The sequence below is a fragment of the Vulpes lagopus genome, chromosome 3 (genome assembly GCF_018345385.1).
Source record: "Vulpes lagopus strain Blue_001 chromosome 3, ASM1834538v1, whole genome shotgun sequence".
Lineage (NCBI taxonomy): Eukaryota > Metazoa > Chordata > Mammalia > Carnivora > Canidae > Vulpes > Vulpes lagopus.
The window spans coordinates 126,540,125-126,557,487 of NC_054826.1; the positions used below are offsets into that span (position 1 = coordinate 126,540,125).

Genomic DNA, 17,363 nt, shown 5'->3' on the forward strand with positions numbered 1-17,363 from the left:
TGCATGTACATGGAAGAAAAGACTACAAGAAGAAAAACCTATCAACACTTTAATATTGGACTCCTGGATGTTGGGATTTCAAGTGTTAATTATTTCCTTCATAGCTCGGTTGCTTTTCAGATTTTCTACAGTATGCATATAGTACATTTATAACCAGGGAGAAATTAGCATAAGGAAGGAGAGGTTCTCTTCTCTTGGGAGTTAAGTGCTTCTCCAGTCAGGATGCTCTGCCTCTCCACTAGGACTTTGCTTTTGCTTTGGACCACAGTTAGGCTTCCGGGAGTTGTGCTCCTGAGGAAGCCTTTGTGGCTTTTCTAATATACTTAATTTCTGAGTTCTTAAGATCCAAACAAAAGTGTGTAACTTTTTTAAAATGAGCTTTGATCCATTAAGAAGTGTTTATTTTTTTGCCTCCAAATTGCAAGCAGATAGTTTTGATGGTTAATATGAAAAGTCACAGAGGTGGTGTACTTTGGGAGAGGCAGTGAGTGTTGTGAAGTGGAGCTAGAAGCTCTGGGGTCAGAGCAGGAGAGAAGGGAGATACCCCTGCACTGTGGACTGTGTTGTGGCATATTAGGAATGTCACATTCCTCTCACTTTGTAGGTTTCTTTGGTAAGTTATCTGAAGATATTGGCAGTCTGTAAAGAAAACAACTCCACAGGTCACCTTTCCCATTCTCTTTGCTGTCAGGAGGTGTGGTCAGCCTTGCTTGAAAGGATGAAAGCAATTAAACTCTTATTTCCGTACCTTAGCAGATCATCAAATACTTTTTGAAAAAATTGTCAGATGTCAGAGTTTAAATTTTGATAGAAGGCAAAGCAGTTCCTGAGCATTAACAGCTGCGCGGGCGGGGTGGTCATCATTTTAAGGAAGCATATCATAGTATTCTTTGAGGAGAAGTCGTGAGTGAAACAAGCATTGTCCTGGTCACAAGATAATGAATTCCGCACTGGTTCCAGTTCTTCTGATGTGTTGGGTATTTGCAATGGGTTGTGATTGGTCAAGGCCTTGATGTTTGTTTTTTAAGATTTTATTTATTTATTCATGAGAGACACAGAGAGAGAGAGGAAGAGAGAGACAGGCAGAGGGAGAAGCAGGCCGATATGGGAGATGCGGGGAGCCGGATATGGTACTCGATCCCAGGACCCTGGGATCATGACCTGAGCCAAAGGGAGACGTTCAACCACTGAGCCACCCAGGTGCCCCTTAATGGTCTTTTTAATTAGGTTGAACCATATGAAATTGCCAGTGTGTAGCCACTTGGGCCTATAGAAACAAATTTCGTACGATAGAGCTAACACAGTCTACAGCTTCTCCCGCACTTGTGTGTACGGTAGACTATAGTTAAAGAATAAGTGTCATTTTCTTGCTCCGAGATCCTTACACACAAGTGATTTTAATCAGCCTTCTGAGTTGGTTTATTTCTGTGCTTCTGGATCTTCCTTAAAATTGCTGATGAATTAAAGAGAGCCACACTGGCTGCCTTCTCACCGTGGCCAACATTACCCATCAGCTTGAATGGTGGCTGGAAACATAAGGAGCATGAATTAGCCCTCAGAAAGCTTAAAAAAATATTTTTATTAATTTGTTTTATTTTAGTCTCAGATGCAAACTTCAGTGGGAATCGTGCCCACGCAGGCGATTGCAGCAGGCCCCACTGCAGATCCTGAGAAACGCAAACTGATACAGCAGCAGCTGGTTCTACTGCTTCACGCTCATAAGTGTCAGAGACGAGAACAAGCGAACGGAGAGGTTCGGGCCTGCTCTCTCCCACATTGTCGAACCATGAAGAACGTTTTGAATCACATGACACATTGTCAGGCTGGGAAAGCCTGTCAAGGTAAGTGCCATTTTCTGAAATCCTGGTGGTGTGGCTCAGGATGAAATGTGTCTTCGGTATTCTTCAGTGGCTCTCTTGTTGATAAGATTCCTGCGACCTCCGTCTCCACACACCAACCAGGCACAGGCCACTGGCATGCTTACCTGCTCAGAGAGCGGCTGTTCGGTGTCATGATGTGTTGGGAACTTCTGCTGGACAGGGCTGTGCCCTGCCTTTGTTCTCTTCTTCCTTTCTCTGTCATGGAAGACATTTGTTACTTCTTGAGCACTGTCTTCATCATAAATGTCTAGAGCGCGGGTTTCTTTTGGGCGGCATGGCACAGGCCATGTGTGCACACCCCTCCCTGAATCTAGAGCATCTGTCTTGCAACTGTTTCATGTGTTCCGACTGCTGGGCCCCTGCCTTGCTCCTCCACCCTTTCGTCTTGACGCTGATCAGGATACCAGCGAGGTTGTCCTAGGTGACAGTCCATGACACAGGGAACCGTGTGCACCAAATCATCCCTGCCACCTCCTTCCTTCTCCCTAAGAAGGGATGAATCACGCCTGTCATGTGCTCCCTTTCCCTCTTCTCTGGCGGACACCTCGAGTCTACAGAAGAAAGTGGTTCTTACCAACAGCTATGCCATCTTTCATCTTTATCCTCCTCTTTCCTCTTACTTGTGCTCCTAAACCTTGGGGGTAGTCTCTCCCCAACCTCCCTCTCTCTCCCTTTGTGACATTTGTGAGTCCTTAGCATAACCCTGATCCTGATGGAGAAGCAGAAGTGGGTCATGCTAGACCTTTAGAAAGAAATCATAGTGCCTCAGTGTGGAGTGAAAATGAAGACTCAGAATTACCCTCTCACATACTTAGAAAAGTGCCTGGCGTCCCTTTAGAATCTCCCCCAGACTTCTCATTTGCTTCTCTGTATGTATTTCTTGAATAATAGTATTGAGATGGTTTCATCCTTCAACATAATATATAGAATTTTTGTTTTCAGTAGTGTGACATGACATAATTATTATTTGTCCTACCTTTCATTCCAGCTGCTCAGTATTTCAAGTCAGATAGTTTTTGTTTTTGTTTTGTGGGCTGAACCTTAATCACCATCATCCATGACATTGCTTCTATGGGAAATTTGTGTTTAGAATTCTCAACAGTCTACTTACAAACGTTTTGGAAAGCATCCTGTTTGTAAGTTGAGGACTGCCTGTACTGTGTTATGGTTACACGTGTTACCATTTTCTTATGGAATCTGGCATTATAATTTAGGTGTAATTGAAAGTGTGACGATCTGGATAGAAAAATAACATCTCGTTGTTTTTCTGGTCATAGTTGCCCATTGTGCATCTTCACGACAAATCATCTCTCATTGGAAGAACTGCACACGACATGACTGTCCTGTTTGCCTCCCTTTGAAAAATGCCAGTGACAAGCGAAACCAACAAAGTAAGTGAGCATTGTGGGTAGAGAAGCTCGGAGGTGAGAACAGATACTTCTAAAGAGAGTGCGGGAGAGGAGGTAGGAGGCAGGGCAGAAATCCCTAGCACAAAGCATAGTGGTGAGCAGAGCTGCGGAAGTGGAGCTGCCCAGTGCCACCAGGGGGAAGCCCAGCTTAGTGAGAGATGGATTCTCAGCGTGCGCAGGGCACAGGGCCACTGGGGAATCTTGTCCCCCCATTAGCCCCACCCCCACCGCTGCACACACACAGTAGAATCAGCAGCAGCGGATCGCTGTGACCACAGAGCAGACATGACGAGGCTTCCTAGGTCTTGACAGATGCTAAGTATCTGAGGGTTTGAATGTCGCATCACTCTAATGGCAGTGACTTTCAAGGGGGCGGGGAATAGAGGGGACACTTACTTTGAAATTGAAATGCCTTATCCTAAAGTGAGGTTTGGAGAGGGCTGTGTGGTAGAAGAGTCAGGTAGGAAGGGTCAGCAAAAAATGCCACCTATAGACACCTGGGAGGTTTTCCCTCCTCCAAGCAGAGGAAGTTCCCAGACCTGTTTGTGTAATTAACAATTTATTCAGCACAGATTGAGAGTCTCTGCCCCAGGACTGGCCACATCCTGACCATTCCCATCGTTTCATTGTCTTTCAAGCCATCTGTGTAGCCTGTAGCTGGTCGGCGAAGCCCAGGTCCCTGTTTAGGGGAGGCCTGAGTGTGGCTCCCCGGGGCACCTGCTCTCTGCAGGCATCAGAACAGTGAAAGGATGAGCATCTCTTCCAGTTTTAAGTCCTTTCCTGTCATTCCAGAGGTAAAACTATGGTCTTTGAATTGTGTCCCTCAGTGTGGACAGATAGGACATGCCCTCCCGTGTCACATCACCCCTCTGGCTGGAGCTGCTCCCTGCTACCTCTAGCACCATACAGGCTTGCTCACCTTCCTCCATCTCATCTGTACCATCTTGTTTGTGGTTGCGTGTTCATCACTCATCCTTCTTGATCATCTGCCTCAAGACCCCACTGCTGCCTGGAGAGCCCGTGCAGCTGTGTCTCTGGTTATTTCCTTGGGGCACAGGGCACGGCAGGAAGCCCATTGTTCCTACGAGTGCTGTGGAGGATGCGCCGGTGACACCATGGGCATCCCTCCTGAGTGGGCCCGCCGTCTTCCCTCCCTGCAGAAGGACTCACGCTAAGTTTCCTTTCTAAGGCACTTTCCTAAATCACTTAAATTTTTCTTTGATTGACCAAAATTGGGATTAATACACAGCTTGCCAGGACCTCTCTTACATGAAATGAAATTCTAGGAATCTAGGTCTTTCAGAACCATGTACTTGGGAGAGTAGTTCTACTGGAATAAGCCTGTTTTCCCTCATAGCTAGTGTAAAACTTGTTTTATTTTATTTTATTTTATTTTATTTTATTTTATTTTATTTTATTTTATTTTATTTTTATTTATTTTATTTTTATTTATTTTATTTATTTTATTTATTTTATTTTATTTTATTTTATTTTATTTTAGTTAGCTGGTATATTACGGTGGTTACATTTTCTTGTGTTTTAGGACACATTTCAGTAACAGGCTTTTTAAGTGCCAAAATACTCATTCCATGAATAATAAGTTGGGACTTCATTCTGAACTTCTCATTCGGGGGTGTGGCTTTTCTGGGACCTTTTGGTTTTAGTATGTGTTCCCATGACAATGTTAAACTTTTATGATTTCTCTTTTTAAGAAATACGTATGTGGTTTTTGTTTTAAAAAAGAAAAGAAATATATGTGGGTTTGTTGTGTTTTTTTTTTTTTTCAACATCCTTATAACTGCCTGAATGTTGAGACAATTGATCCAGTACATGCTCTGAAGTGGTAAACCACAGTGTTTCCACTAGTCATAATGTAAGGTGTCACCAGGGTGATTTTATAACGTAAAGTCACTGGGAATATTTAGATTAACTTTACACGAGGTTCTGGTAATTTTTTTGCAAAAGAAATGAAAGCACTTATGTAAGAAATGGTAAATACTTCTCAAATTATGTTTCAGCCCTGAGTGTACTCTTCTGGCTCTCTCTAGCACTGTGGTTTTCTGAGGGCAGAAGATGTGATCTGATGAGTGAGAAAGTTCCAGCAGTGTGCTTTCTATACGTGTTTGCTATTCCTCTCTCGAAACAGAACGTGCTGGTGGTAGGGAGGAAGTACGTGCGGGTGCAGTCCTCTGACAGCTTCAGGTCAGGGGCCCGACTCAGACTATATACATCAAGCAATGTGACAAGCGTGTCACGGGCAGCAACTAGATGTAGTCGAGTCCTAGAGGGAGGGCCGGCGTGTACTGGAGGGTGGGGCTTGATGGAGCCCAATTCTAGTACAGTAATGATGGAAGGATGCTCCAAATGGCACAGAACGACCCCGCAGGAGTCCAAAGAACCGGCATAGACTCAGCTTCCTGTGCAAGCGAGGGGATACAGGGAGAGAGAGTTTGTGGCCAGAGGTTAGGGCCCCTGAGGGCTGCCAGGAGACTCGCCATGCCTGCCAGTGCTATGCTTTCTGGGCATGTTTCCTGCAGATGCTCACACACCACTGCTTCCCTTCTTCCGTGGCCATCTCTGCCGAAGGAACCTACCGGCATCATCTGTGAAATGAAGCCACGCCATTGGCTACCTTTTTCGGCCTGTGTTGAGATTTTGTCTGATGTTTCCATGAGTTGTTTTCAAGAGGTTGTGTTATCACTGATCTTGAGCTATTCCTCCTGTGTACAGATAATCAGATTTTATTGAATAATTCTGATTTTCCAAGGTATACATCTAATGAGAGTCCTGGCATCTAACTTCCCGTCAGTTTCCAGGCACAGGGTTACATGGGGGACTGGGACTGTGTGCACACAAGACCAGATTCCCTATTTGAACTCCTGTTGCCTCATCAGTGACGTTCTTGCTACACAAAGTATAGTCCCCAGACTAGGCTGCGAGGCAGAAATGCAGAAACCCAAGCCCCATCCCAGACCGCTTCTGTTCGAATCTGCACTTCGGGTAATCGGTATGCACAGTAGCAGCTGAGATGCACTGCCCTGGATGCCTTGAAGGGCTGGCTGTTTGTCTTGGAGCTCTTGAGAAGTTTTGAGTCGCTCTCTGGGGAAATCGTAGGTTTCCCAACTCAGAATCCCATAAGGGCTGTCAGACTCGGTACTGCAGGACCAGTCTCCCAGCCAGACCAAACCTGCTCACTGCCCACAGCCACATTAGATGCAGGCTAAGCTGCAGCACGATGGTGGTGCATCTAAGTCAGCAGTCCTCTGCTCTGGCACTTGAATACCCCCAGGGGCTGGACCCTCACTACCTGGTCTGGCTGTCTGCTCTGGTTTTCAGCACCTTCCTTCATGACGTGAGTCCAGTTCTACATCCTTAAAGCTTCTGCTCATGGAGCAGCCTACTCGGGGGGCACAGTAAGTGTTAAACACACCCTTGTTGTTCCCCCTGAAGAGCCCTTCCAGGACTCTCGGGTGCCTCTTTTGACAGCCTGGGCTTGGTATGGGGAGCAGATTGCCCTAGAACTTGAATGGCTGTAGGAGTAGAGAGCAGTAGGCTTGTCTGGCCCTGATTTAGGTCCCTAGAAGTCAGTGGTGATGTATTTCATCAGAGTAGCTCTCTGTCTGCTCTCCTAGGTCCCACAGTGTGGCCCCTTTTGGGTCGTTTGGCTTCTGAGGGGAAGTTATTGCACGCCTGTGTGTGCTTGCTTGGCAGTGGCTGTGCTGGAGGTCTGGCCCTGGGGCTCGAGTGTTCTTCTTTCTCCTCCTGCCCTGCTCCATGCTTAGGAAGATGCTGGAGGGATGCCTGGTTGGTTCTGTTGGTAGAACATGCGACTCTTGAAATCAGGGTTGAGTTTGAGCCCCACGTGGGATGTAAAGATTACTTTTAAAAAAAAAAAAAAAAAAGGATGATGCTGGAAAGGAAGCCCATCCTGGTACACCCAGCACCCGGGAGGGGCACACGGGCGTGGGAGCCACTTTGCCAAGACATCTGCAGGTCTAAGTTCATTCCATCGTGACTTCTCCAGTAGAAATCTAAGTGGTGACTAGTTAGTAGCTGCTTTTCCTGCCCTGTGGTATATCTCCCACCATGCTGACAAAGCTTTGAAGTTTAGTTTGTGTCAATTTTCATTGGATTTTGAAGTCATGTCCACTTTTACTGAGAACGACTGCGGATTTGAATGTCCGCAGTGTGCCCCATGCGCAAGACCTGTTAGTGGTGCATCTCTGTTCTTGGAGGAAGGACTGCGTTTGACCTACATGACAAGTGGCAGGTGGGTCCTGAAGAGAGTCCACTATAAAACTTGGCCTTTATTTCCAGGGTCACAGTCTCCCGATTGATCAGAAGGGGAATGGTGAGGCAGTGGAAATGTTGGGGGTATTTTGAAGATTTGCTGCTGGCAGGAATGGCACTGACACAGAGGGTGGAGAACCACGCTGTGTGAGGTGACAGAGTGTGTATGAAATGACAGCATTAGGCTCTGAGAAAGGAAAGAAGATGTAAAAATGGGAAAAAGAACAAGAAGTTTTGACATTTAAAGAGGTAAATGTCAATGTATAAAAGTGATTAATGTGGAAGGTCTCGTTCTCAGTGATGCCAGATAAATGAGCGTTGCTGCTTTTAGCACCCCTTGATTTTGTTTCCCACCAAGGCCCGTGGTGCTATGTGCAGGGAGGGCAATCACTCGGGCGCCCTGAGCTCTGTAGGGAGCTCTCCGGGGCTGTGTGCTCAGCACCATGCGCAGCACCTGGAGCTGAGCCCCATGTTGGGTGCTGGCCCCGAGGGGAGTGTACAGGAGTGATGAGATAAGTGTGGTTTTCTCCTTCTGGGATCCAGAGCTGCCGTTGTATGTTCCAGGGTAGGGGGGCTATTAGGTTAATGTGTTCTCTCTCCCAGCCAACCCTGTACTTGCTCCGTCTGTGGAGGGATGGGGGGAGGACATGAAGTGTAAATGCCCAAAGAGAAGCAGAGAGGCCCAGTAGGTGTTGTGGGAATTATAGGAAGCCTCACTGCCACTCAAGAGATCAGGAGAACTTCTAAGAGGGAGGGTAATGTCTTGAGCTCGCAGAACAGAATTTAAACAAGAGTTTACTTTTACTTGATGACTCCTCTTGGAGCCAGCGGTCACTCCAATAGTAGATATCTGCATTCTCATACCCTGAGGTATTTATGTCACTCAAAAGTAGCATTTGGCATTTGGACTCCAATTGGACCATGCTCCAATGTCAGAGACCTTATTTTACCTTTTTGTGCTTTATTTTCCGTATATCTGAATTGTTAGAGTTGGCAACTTCCAAATGCTTACTTGTCTCCTGATGGGTAGTGTATTTTGTTTTTATAAAAAAAAAAAAAAACCCACCATAATGTTTATATGAAAGAAATACATGCATTTAATAAATACAAATACGGTGATAGTGTCAGAGCTTCCATGGGAGGCTCTGGCTTCCCCATAAATGGCCTTTGGCTTGGGAGTGGCATTCACCCTAAGGTGGGGGCATTTTGATGGAAAGGATGGCATTTGAGGCTGGGTGGATGAAAGTGGAATATTGTAGGAAAGGTTGTTATTTTTTTACCCAGAAACAGAAGGCCACATAGACACCTTCTTTCTTTAAATTCCTCTCCACAGTTCATCACTGTGTATAGCAAATATAGTCTAGGTCTGTTCTTTCTTATACCACTAGATGATAGAAAAATAAATCATCCTACCATTATTACTTTCTTTTTAACATCAGTGTTTTGTTTTATTTTTTTAAGCAGGCTCCATGCCCAGTGTGGAGCCCAACACAGGGCTTGAACTCACTACCCTGAAATCAAGACCTGAGCTGAGGGCAGCCCTGATGGCTCAGCAGTTTAGCGCCGCCTTCAGCTCAGGACGTAATCCTGGAGACCCTGGATTGAGTCCCGTGTCGGGCTCCCTGCATGGAGCCTGCTTCTCCCTCTGCCTGTGTCTCTGCCTCTCTGTGTGTGTCTCTCATGAATAGATAAATAAAATCTTAAAAAAAAAAAAAAAAGAAAGAAAAACCTGAGCTGAGATCAAGACTCTGATGCTTAACCCACTGAGCCACTCAGCCGCCCCTAACATCAGAGTTCTTTTAGAAAATTTGCCTTGTCAGTTTTAGGAATGTGGCAGGCACATGTTGAAGTCTGTGTGGTGGGGAGTATTAACTTTAAAAGAAATCATACATGACTAAGTTACATGCTTGTCATAAAGTGTACTTGGGAATTGTTTTTATTTATAATAATGAGGTGCTTGGTGTGTGTAATTGTGTCTAATGAGCGTTAATGAGTTTGAGATCAGAATATCCTTATTAGAAAAGTTAATAGTATGGAATGTGTAATTACCAAGATTTTTTTAATATACATAACTTTAATTAAAATTCTCTGATAAGTATGTGAAGTGTTTATGTTCTGGTTGCATGGGTGAATGTGAGAATATTATCTTTACACATAATTGTCTGAATATGAAAGGAAAACTTTGTGATTAATGCTTAATGTATCAAGGATCATATGTTGTAGTATCAGTTTTATTATAAGCCACTGTTTATAACATGACTCTAAAGTTTGGGGAAGTTGGAAAGAAGATAATAAGTAACAAAATTGACCAGCTGGGTGTCACTTCTGCCTCTTCTTTAATCCTCTTACCTGTGCAGGAGAGCAGGGAAGGACCCCAGGGAAAATAGCTGCCAAGGGGACCCCCTGACTTCATGTCAGTAATGGCAGATGACACACCACCTCCTGCCCCATGAGAACACTTTCTCTTGTTATGTGTTTGCCACTTCTCTGAAATGGACTTCTGAGTCTCTAGATTTAATACATAATTTTCATTAAGTGATCTCTGATTTTGTGGTCTGTTGCCTTATAAGATCAAAACTTGAATTTTCAAGTGTTTGTTTCTCAAGCGCTGCTGTGCAGAATAGGTGACCAGGCCAGAATCCCTTTCTCTGCACAGCTCCATTCTCAGTAGCCTTGTTCTGTTGCCTCGTGACATACTTAGATAGAGTTGATGAAATTGTACTTGCTTCTCAGTAGCTTGTCAATCATTTGTGAACTTCTCCCTTTTACTTACCTTTTTCGTTTGTCTGTCTGTTTGTTGTTGTAGCCATCCTGGGGTCTCCAGCTAGTGGGATTCAGAACACAATTGGTTCTGTTGGCACAGGCCAGCAGAATGCCGCTTCTTTAAGTAATCCAAATCCCATAGACCCCAGCTCCATGCAGCGTGCGTACGCTGCTCTTGGACTCCCTTACCTGAACCAGCCCCAGACGCAGCTGCAGCCTCAGGTTCCCGGCCAGCAACCAGCACAGCCTCAAACTCACCAGCAGATGAGGACTCTCAACCCCCTGGGTAGGTGAAGGAACACTCAAGAACTTGTTTATCCAATGCAGCAGTGGGAATGAGAAGTCTTTCTGGAACCCAAAGCTGTTTACTGTTACTGTTCTTACTTTAAATTCAAAGTAATATGTATATAAGTTATGATGATGATGATGATATCTTTTAAATGTTTGAAATAAAGAACTTCCAGGAAAGGCTGCAGTGTCCATGCAGGGAAGATGTTACAGGCTTGAGAAAAGAGAAGCATTTGCAAAACAAACCAACATGGATTGCTATGCCACTCCTGTCTGGACAGATTTCATAAAGGCATTTCACATGGCTCAGAAAGCAGAATCTCATGAGTTAGAATTACGACTGTCCCACTTGTCGACCACTGATCTGGTGGAGAGCTCGGAGGTGGCCTGCCACTTCCTGGCACATCTTGGTCATGGGCTGACCCATAGCTGGAGATGACCAGCCCAGCCGGGGCAGTGGTCTTGCAGGAGTCTCCGGAAATGCCTCCTGCCTTGGCCTTCTCCCTGGCATGGCATTTCCTGCTGTCATCTCAGCACGTCATTAGCCAGGGTTTGCTCATTCACTCACACATCTCCACAATCTCTGCATATTGTTTTATTTTTAACATTTTTCTTGAAATTGATACAGAGCTCTTAAAGTTAAGCTTAAGCCAAGCAGTTACATCAGTCAAGTGAAGTCAAGGTTGTTGTACTAGCTTTGTTGTTTTCCTAATAGAGTACGTACTTTAACCTTAAAAATAACTCTTCTAAGAGTGACCAGTTAAAAACATCTCATTTATTGCTCTTTAGACAAAACTGCCCTAATGCATACCTAACTTCTGCTGGCCATGAGACTGGGTTAGAGCCCTCAGACCTGAGTCGTAAGGTGACTACTCCTATTTGAGGGTATAATTTGGGACAAAACTATTAGCCTCTCTTGGTCTCAAATTTTTCCTACTTTAAAATGAATACACAAATTTTTTCACGTGCATGTAATTTCTATGATTTTATTTTCTGATAGGAAAAGAAAAGTTGACACAAGTATATGTGGCAGGTCGGTGTAGTTGTTGAGAGCACAATATTAATGAAGCCAGAATATAAGTCTGAAGCTACAATTTTTTGCACCACCACAGAGTACATGTATAATACCAAATAACCTCCACAGAAATGCCTGATTTTGGTTATAAAATGCAGTGAGGAGTCTGCAACTGAGTTTGTGCAAGTTGATTACATTATTGAAAATAGAGTTTGTAGAGTTCCTGCCATAGTGGCTGTGGTTATAACTCAAGAATTACTTACTTTTGTGGTGACTTGTTTATATTATCAAAACTTTGAAGTGTATATTGTAATTTAGGAGTTGGTTGATTTCTTTCTGTCTTTAAAGGAAATAACCCAATGAACATTCCAGCAGGAGGAATAACAACAGATCAGCAGCCGCCAAACTTGATTTCAGAATCAGCTCTTCCGACATCCCTTGGGGCCACAAAGTAAGACCCAAGTTTTAGTCCGCTCCTATCTGCGTGACAGTAGCATGTGAAAGTGGGTTGGGAATCACAAAACTGTGATAGTTTCTAAATGTGTGATAGCGAAGATAGTTTAAATGGGGGACGGGGGGCCTTTTATTATTACTATTATAAATGTAGAGCAAATAATAAACACGGTTTTGTTTTTGTTTTATATATATATATATATATATATAACATGTATAACAAAACTGCAAATATATATATATACACACACACACCTTGGCTGTCTGATTTTTAAAAGTCAGATGTGGTCGAAAGACCTCATGTAAATGAAGCACATTTGCTCCACTGCAGTAGGTGTACTGTATGTTCTTGTTCTTTCCCCTAGCCCACTGATGAGCGATGGCTCAAGCCCTGCAAACATTGGGACTCTCAGCACTCTGCCTACAGCGGCCCCTCCTTCCGGCACTGGTGTTCGGAAAGGCTGGCATGAACACGTCACTCAGGACCTGCGGAGCCATCTAGTGCATAAACTGTATGTGCCTATCTCTCCTGTACTCACATATGATGGAGATACTTTGTGGCTGACAGCAGTGGGACAGTTTGGCAGTTTAACTGATGTCTGATTTAATTCCTAAATGGTCCTCTGAGTCCCAGATGACAGTGCCCTAGAAGTTGAAGAGGGTCATACACTCGTTCATGGAGCCACAGCCACTGCTGGCAGTCCAGAGAATCCCATTTAGGAGATGTCAGAGCATCCATGGCTCTTCCCTGTGGGAGGACATAAACTCTGACCCCTGTCACAAAGGTTAAGACTCCTAGTGTGGCCAGACCTTCCATCCTCTGAGCTCTGGCATGCAACAGGGCACTGGGCTTATTAGCTCAGAAGCTTTGCCTTGTTTTGGAGCTCAGGATTATAATTGTGGAGGCCCATGAGAATTGGGTGAATTTGGGCCCAGTAAATACAGAGGGCATGATAGCACCACATACAGTATGTTAACAGGAAGTCAACAGTTAACTTTCTCGAGCTAGTTAAGTTGAAGGTGAAAATGATCAGTTTAATTTCCTTGGAGTGGTTTTTTTTTCCTCCATCTTAATGAAAGTTGTTTATAATAAATAGTTTAAAAATTAGGGAGTTCAAGGGGTGCCTGGGTAGCATCCACCTCTTAATTTTGGCTCAGGTCATGAACTCAGGATCAAAGAATCAAACCCTGTGTTGGGCTCCACGCTCAGCAGGGAGTCCGGTTAAGATTCTCTCCCTCTGCTCCTTCACCCCACATTCTTTCTCTCTTTCTCTCTCTCTCTCTCTGAAACAAATCTTTAAAAATTAGTTTAAAATTGTATTATTCTTGAAATGATCTAGCACTTACTGTAAATAGCAAAATAATGTTTAATGTATAGATAAATTGACAAGTCAGTATTGTCTCCAGAAAGTGACTTCATTTGTGTGTTCGTATACTGGGCAAGAGAGATTTGGCATTTCTCTCAGCGGTACGTTGCTGCCCTTAAGTAGATGGTCTTGTTTCTCTGTGTGTGTGTCATCGTGTATAAAATAGCAGGATACTGATGGTGTCTCGAAAGTCTGTTGACAGCATGTTGTCCTTGCAGCGTCCAAGCCATCTTTCCAACCCCTGACCCAGCAGCCCTAAAGGATCGCCGCATGGAGAACCTGGTGGCCTACGCTAAGAAAGTGGAAGGGGACATGTACGAGTCAGCCAACAGCAGGGTAGGTTGCCATACGTGTTTGAGCCACATGACACGTACCGTAGAAAAAACTGCATCCATCTGGCTTATTGTCTGGAAACGGGGAGATCTGTTAGTCACGTAGACTAATCACCTCAAGGACACTGACTAGAGAGACCCCTGCACAGCTCTTGGTTGACTACAAATGTCACCACTACAGTGGTGAACAAGGCATGTAAAATTGTGTTTTATCCACGGATGTGCTTTATAGCGGGCCTGTTTACAATGCTTATACTGGGTTACTGCCAGTGTCCAATATCCAAGACTGACCTGTGGAATGAAATGCAGTGTGCATTTAGTGCCTCTTGTCTGATAAGTCCTGTAATGTCACTGGGTGTTCAACAATAAGTTGGACCTTAGCTTTCTTGGTTAGAAGTGCTGGATAATGGGGTACCTGGCTGATTCAGCCAGTAGAACATGCGACTCTTGATCTCAGGGTCATGAGTTCAAGCCTTCTGTTGGGTCTAGAGCTTACTTAAATCAAAACACAACAGAACATACTTAAAAGTTCGTTAGTCTGTTAAAACATATAAAACAGGTTGGGGCTTGGGTTTTGGGTTTTTTTTGTTTTGTTTTTTACAATTTTGACTGTTTAATATTGAATGTTACTGCTTTTTAGGATGAATACTATCACTTACTGGCAGAAAAAATCTACAAGATACAAAAAGAACTAGAAGAGAAACGGAGGTCACGTTTGCACAAACAAGGCATCTTGGGTAACCAGCCTGCCCTGCCGGCCCCTGGGGCACAGCCCCCAGGGATTCCGCAGGCACAGCCTGTGAGGCCTCCAAGTAAGGACTTCACTTCCTTCTGCCAGCCCTCAGTCTCTTGGCTTGTTTTCCCTTTTGGGTTTGGGGTGTGTTTCTAAGCTTCCAGAACTATGTTCTTGGGGATTTCGCCCTTTGGAAGCTATATGATAGTGGCCATGGCCTTCCACTTTGGCCCATTTTTGGAGAGGCCTTGTGAGGGTGTGCTGGCATCAGAATGCACAGTGCTTTCGTACCTACTCACTGGTTTTCCCTTTAAGTTTGAATTCTCAAGGTAAAATTCCTTATTCCCAAATGAAGGATTATTTTAAATAAGCAGGTTTTTTCTGCCATTGCAGACGGACCCATGCCCCTGCCAGTGAACCGCGTGCAGGTGTCCCAAGGTATTGAACCGTTGTTGTGAATCATGTTTTGGTTTAACATTCAGTAGCTGCCAAAGTTGATTTGTTGTTCTTTGCCCTCTGCATTTCTTTACAGCTCATTATTAGTCACTCCATTCCTTTTGCTGATGATCAGAATTCAGTTCCACAGGCAATAGGAGTATCTCTGATATTGGGGAGTTAGAACACCATAGGAAAGCTCTCCCAGGAGATGAGAAGTAGGGTTTGGCTTTTTCTTTTTTTTTTTATTTTTTTTTTTTTAAATGGACAGGAGAGGATATTACTGTTAGAAAGAGTTTCCTTGAAAAGCTGTGTTGTAGGGGAAGGAAACCTGTTGGAAGGCTGCAAAAGAGAACCTTGAGCTGGCCTGGGGCAGGGCGTGGTGCAGGAGGTGAGGGGGGTGTTGGCTAAAGAGTGTTTGTGCTCCTCCTCAGGCAGGGATGTGCTGGCAGCTGGCCTGAATCACTTTTAAAGGTTCTTTCTCAAATTGAGATTCTATGGTGTTTGTGGTTGAAATGGTCATTGGAGTTTGAGAAAGGAGCATTTTGAGCCTTTTACAGCTTTTGTTACATCAAGACTTGAACAATAGGACATTTTTATAGGTTGTAAAATAAGGTGGCGACGTTATCCAGGAGGTTCCAAAGCAAGGCCTTGCTCTCTTGCTATATGCAGAGTAGTCCTGAGAGGGGAGAAGAGATCATTTAAAAAGTTGTAGTAATCTTGGGGGCACCTGGCTGGTTCAGTTGGGGGAACATGCAACTCTTGATCTCAGGGTCGTGAGTTTGAGCCCCCCATTGAGTGTAGAGATTACTTCAAAAAATAAATAAACTTTTAAAAAGCTGTGGTAAAAAAATAAATAAATAAATAAATAAAAAATAAAAAGCTGTGGTAATCTTAATTGCATACTGAAGAGACATGATAGGTAAACTGATGTTCAGGAGAGACTCCAGGATCTTGTTTCGGTGGACTAGATGTGAAAGAATGAAGGAAACCAAGAAGTCAGGGAAATGGAGCCTTCAGAATGTAGCTGAATCCTGCATAAGGGATGACATGAAAGATTGTACTTATTGGGGATCTGAGGAGGGCTGTTGAGCAGTATATATGGAAGGAGTCATAGAGCGAAGCACCTACCTCCCTTACCTGTGAGGAGAGGGGCTCTTTGTGGTACTGTTTCTCAGTACTGCCTTTTTCTCTTGCTTGTTCATAAAATTCTCAAGGAGAGGATTCCTAGAAAGTCTTCTTGGCCCTGTGCAGATACTCATTTTGTTAGGGTGACATTTCTAGGTGTCCTTGAAGGTAACGCTGAGAGAGGCACATGTTCTCTAAGACCTGCTCACATCTATGCCAGTGTTCAAGCAACACCTCAAGGATTCTGTTAGATTTCCAGTATCAGTCCTCAGACTTGCTTGAACCAGCATTGAGGTAGAGCTTTACGTGTAGATGCGGAGTTCACAGGCTTGTGGGAAGTAAGGAAGAATGAGACGCTGTGGTCCGGAGACACTTAGCAGCCAGTGAGGTGACTTTCATAGTGTGACACTCCTGTGGACTGTGGATACCCCTGGGAAGGTGAAGGTAGCCACAAAAGGGAGAGCTTCCTACTCTGGAGAGAGGAGGCTGGGATTGAGAATCGCTGACCCTTGGGCACTTTCTAAACATTGAACATGCTTATAAAATTAAAACCATATTTCAGGTCTCATCCCAGATTCTAACAATAAATGTAAACCCAGCCAAAGAGCCAGGAGGCCTGGGCTGACAGGCAGACAGGAGAGAAGGGAGCCATGTGCTCTTGCAGGTGTTAGGGAGATTGGCACCGATGGGTGCCCTGGTCTTAGCCAGTACCTCTTCCCTGGAGGGTAGGAGCACCTTCCTGGTGCCACCTTGTTCACTGGTGCTTCACCTGACTTTCTCCCTTCATCCCCTTGTGCTGCCCTGCCCTCACCCCACCAAACCACTCTCACCACCATATTGGTGCCATTTTTCTGTATTTGATAAGTGTTACGTCACCATCTTTTCTGATTTGCTGGGTGATTTCTGTTGTACATCTTGCATATATATTCTAATTTATTTTGCTTAGAGTTTGGCACGTTGTAACTATTTTCCTGTGGGTGCTTTTTCTAATGAATCATTGTGGGTGCATTTACAGGGATGAATTCATTTACCCCAATGTCCTTGGGGAATGTACAGTTGCCACAAGCTCCCATGGGACCACGTGCAGCATCCCCCATGAACCACTCTGTCCCGATGAACAGCATGGGCTCCGTTCCAGGGGTAAGTGCTTCCTTTTGCCTCAGCTGTGCTGAGAAGGCCTTGCTTGAATAAGGAAAATTCCCTACACAGTGAAATTGTAGATCCAAGAATCCTATGGTGCTTGGTCCTCTGGATTTGATTGTGCTTTATT

General features: G+C 44.5%; 1 protein-coding gene across 1 annotated transcript in view; it reads left to right on the top strand.

The window, feature by feature from the left end:
- The window catches only part of LOC121486664 (CREB binding protein), a 130,915-nt gene that overhangs the window by 74,230 nt on the left and 39,322 nt on the right, over positions 1-17,363 (top strand). The window contains exons 4-12 of the mRNA XM_041747743.1: positions 1,601-1,841; positions 3,158-3,271; positions 10,386-10,628; positions 11,994-12,096; positions 12,464-12,610; positions 13,684-13,801; positions 14,438-14,609; positions 14,924-14,968; positions 17,109-17,233. Of these exons, the coding sequence (XP_041603677.1) occupies positions 1,601-1,841; positions 3,158-3,271; positions 10,386-10,628; positions 11,994-12,096; positions 12,464-12,610; positions 13,684-13,801; positions 14,438-14,609; positions 14,924-14,968; positions 17,109-17,233 (1,308 nt within the window). The remainder of the gene's footprint in view (positions 1-1,600; positions 1,842-3,157; positions 3,272-10,385; positions 10,629-11,993; positions 12,097-12,463; positions 12,611-13,683; positions 13,802-14,437; positions 14,610-14,923; positions 14,969-17,108; positions 17,234-17,363) is intronic.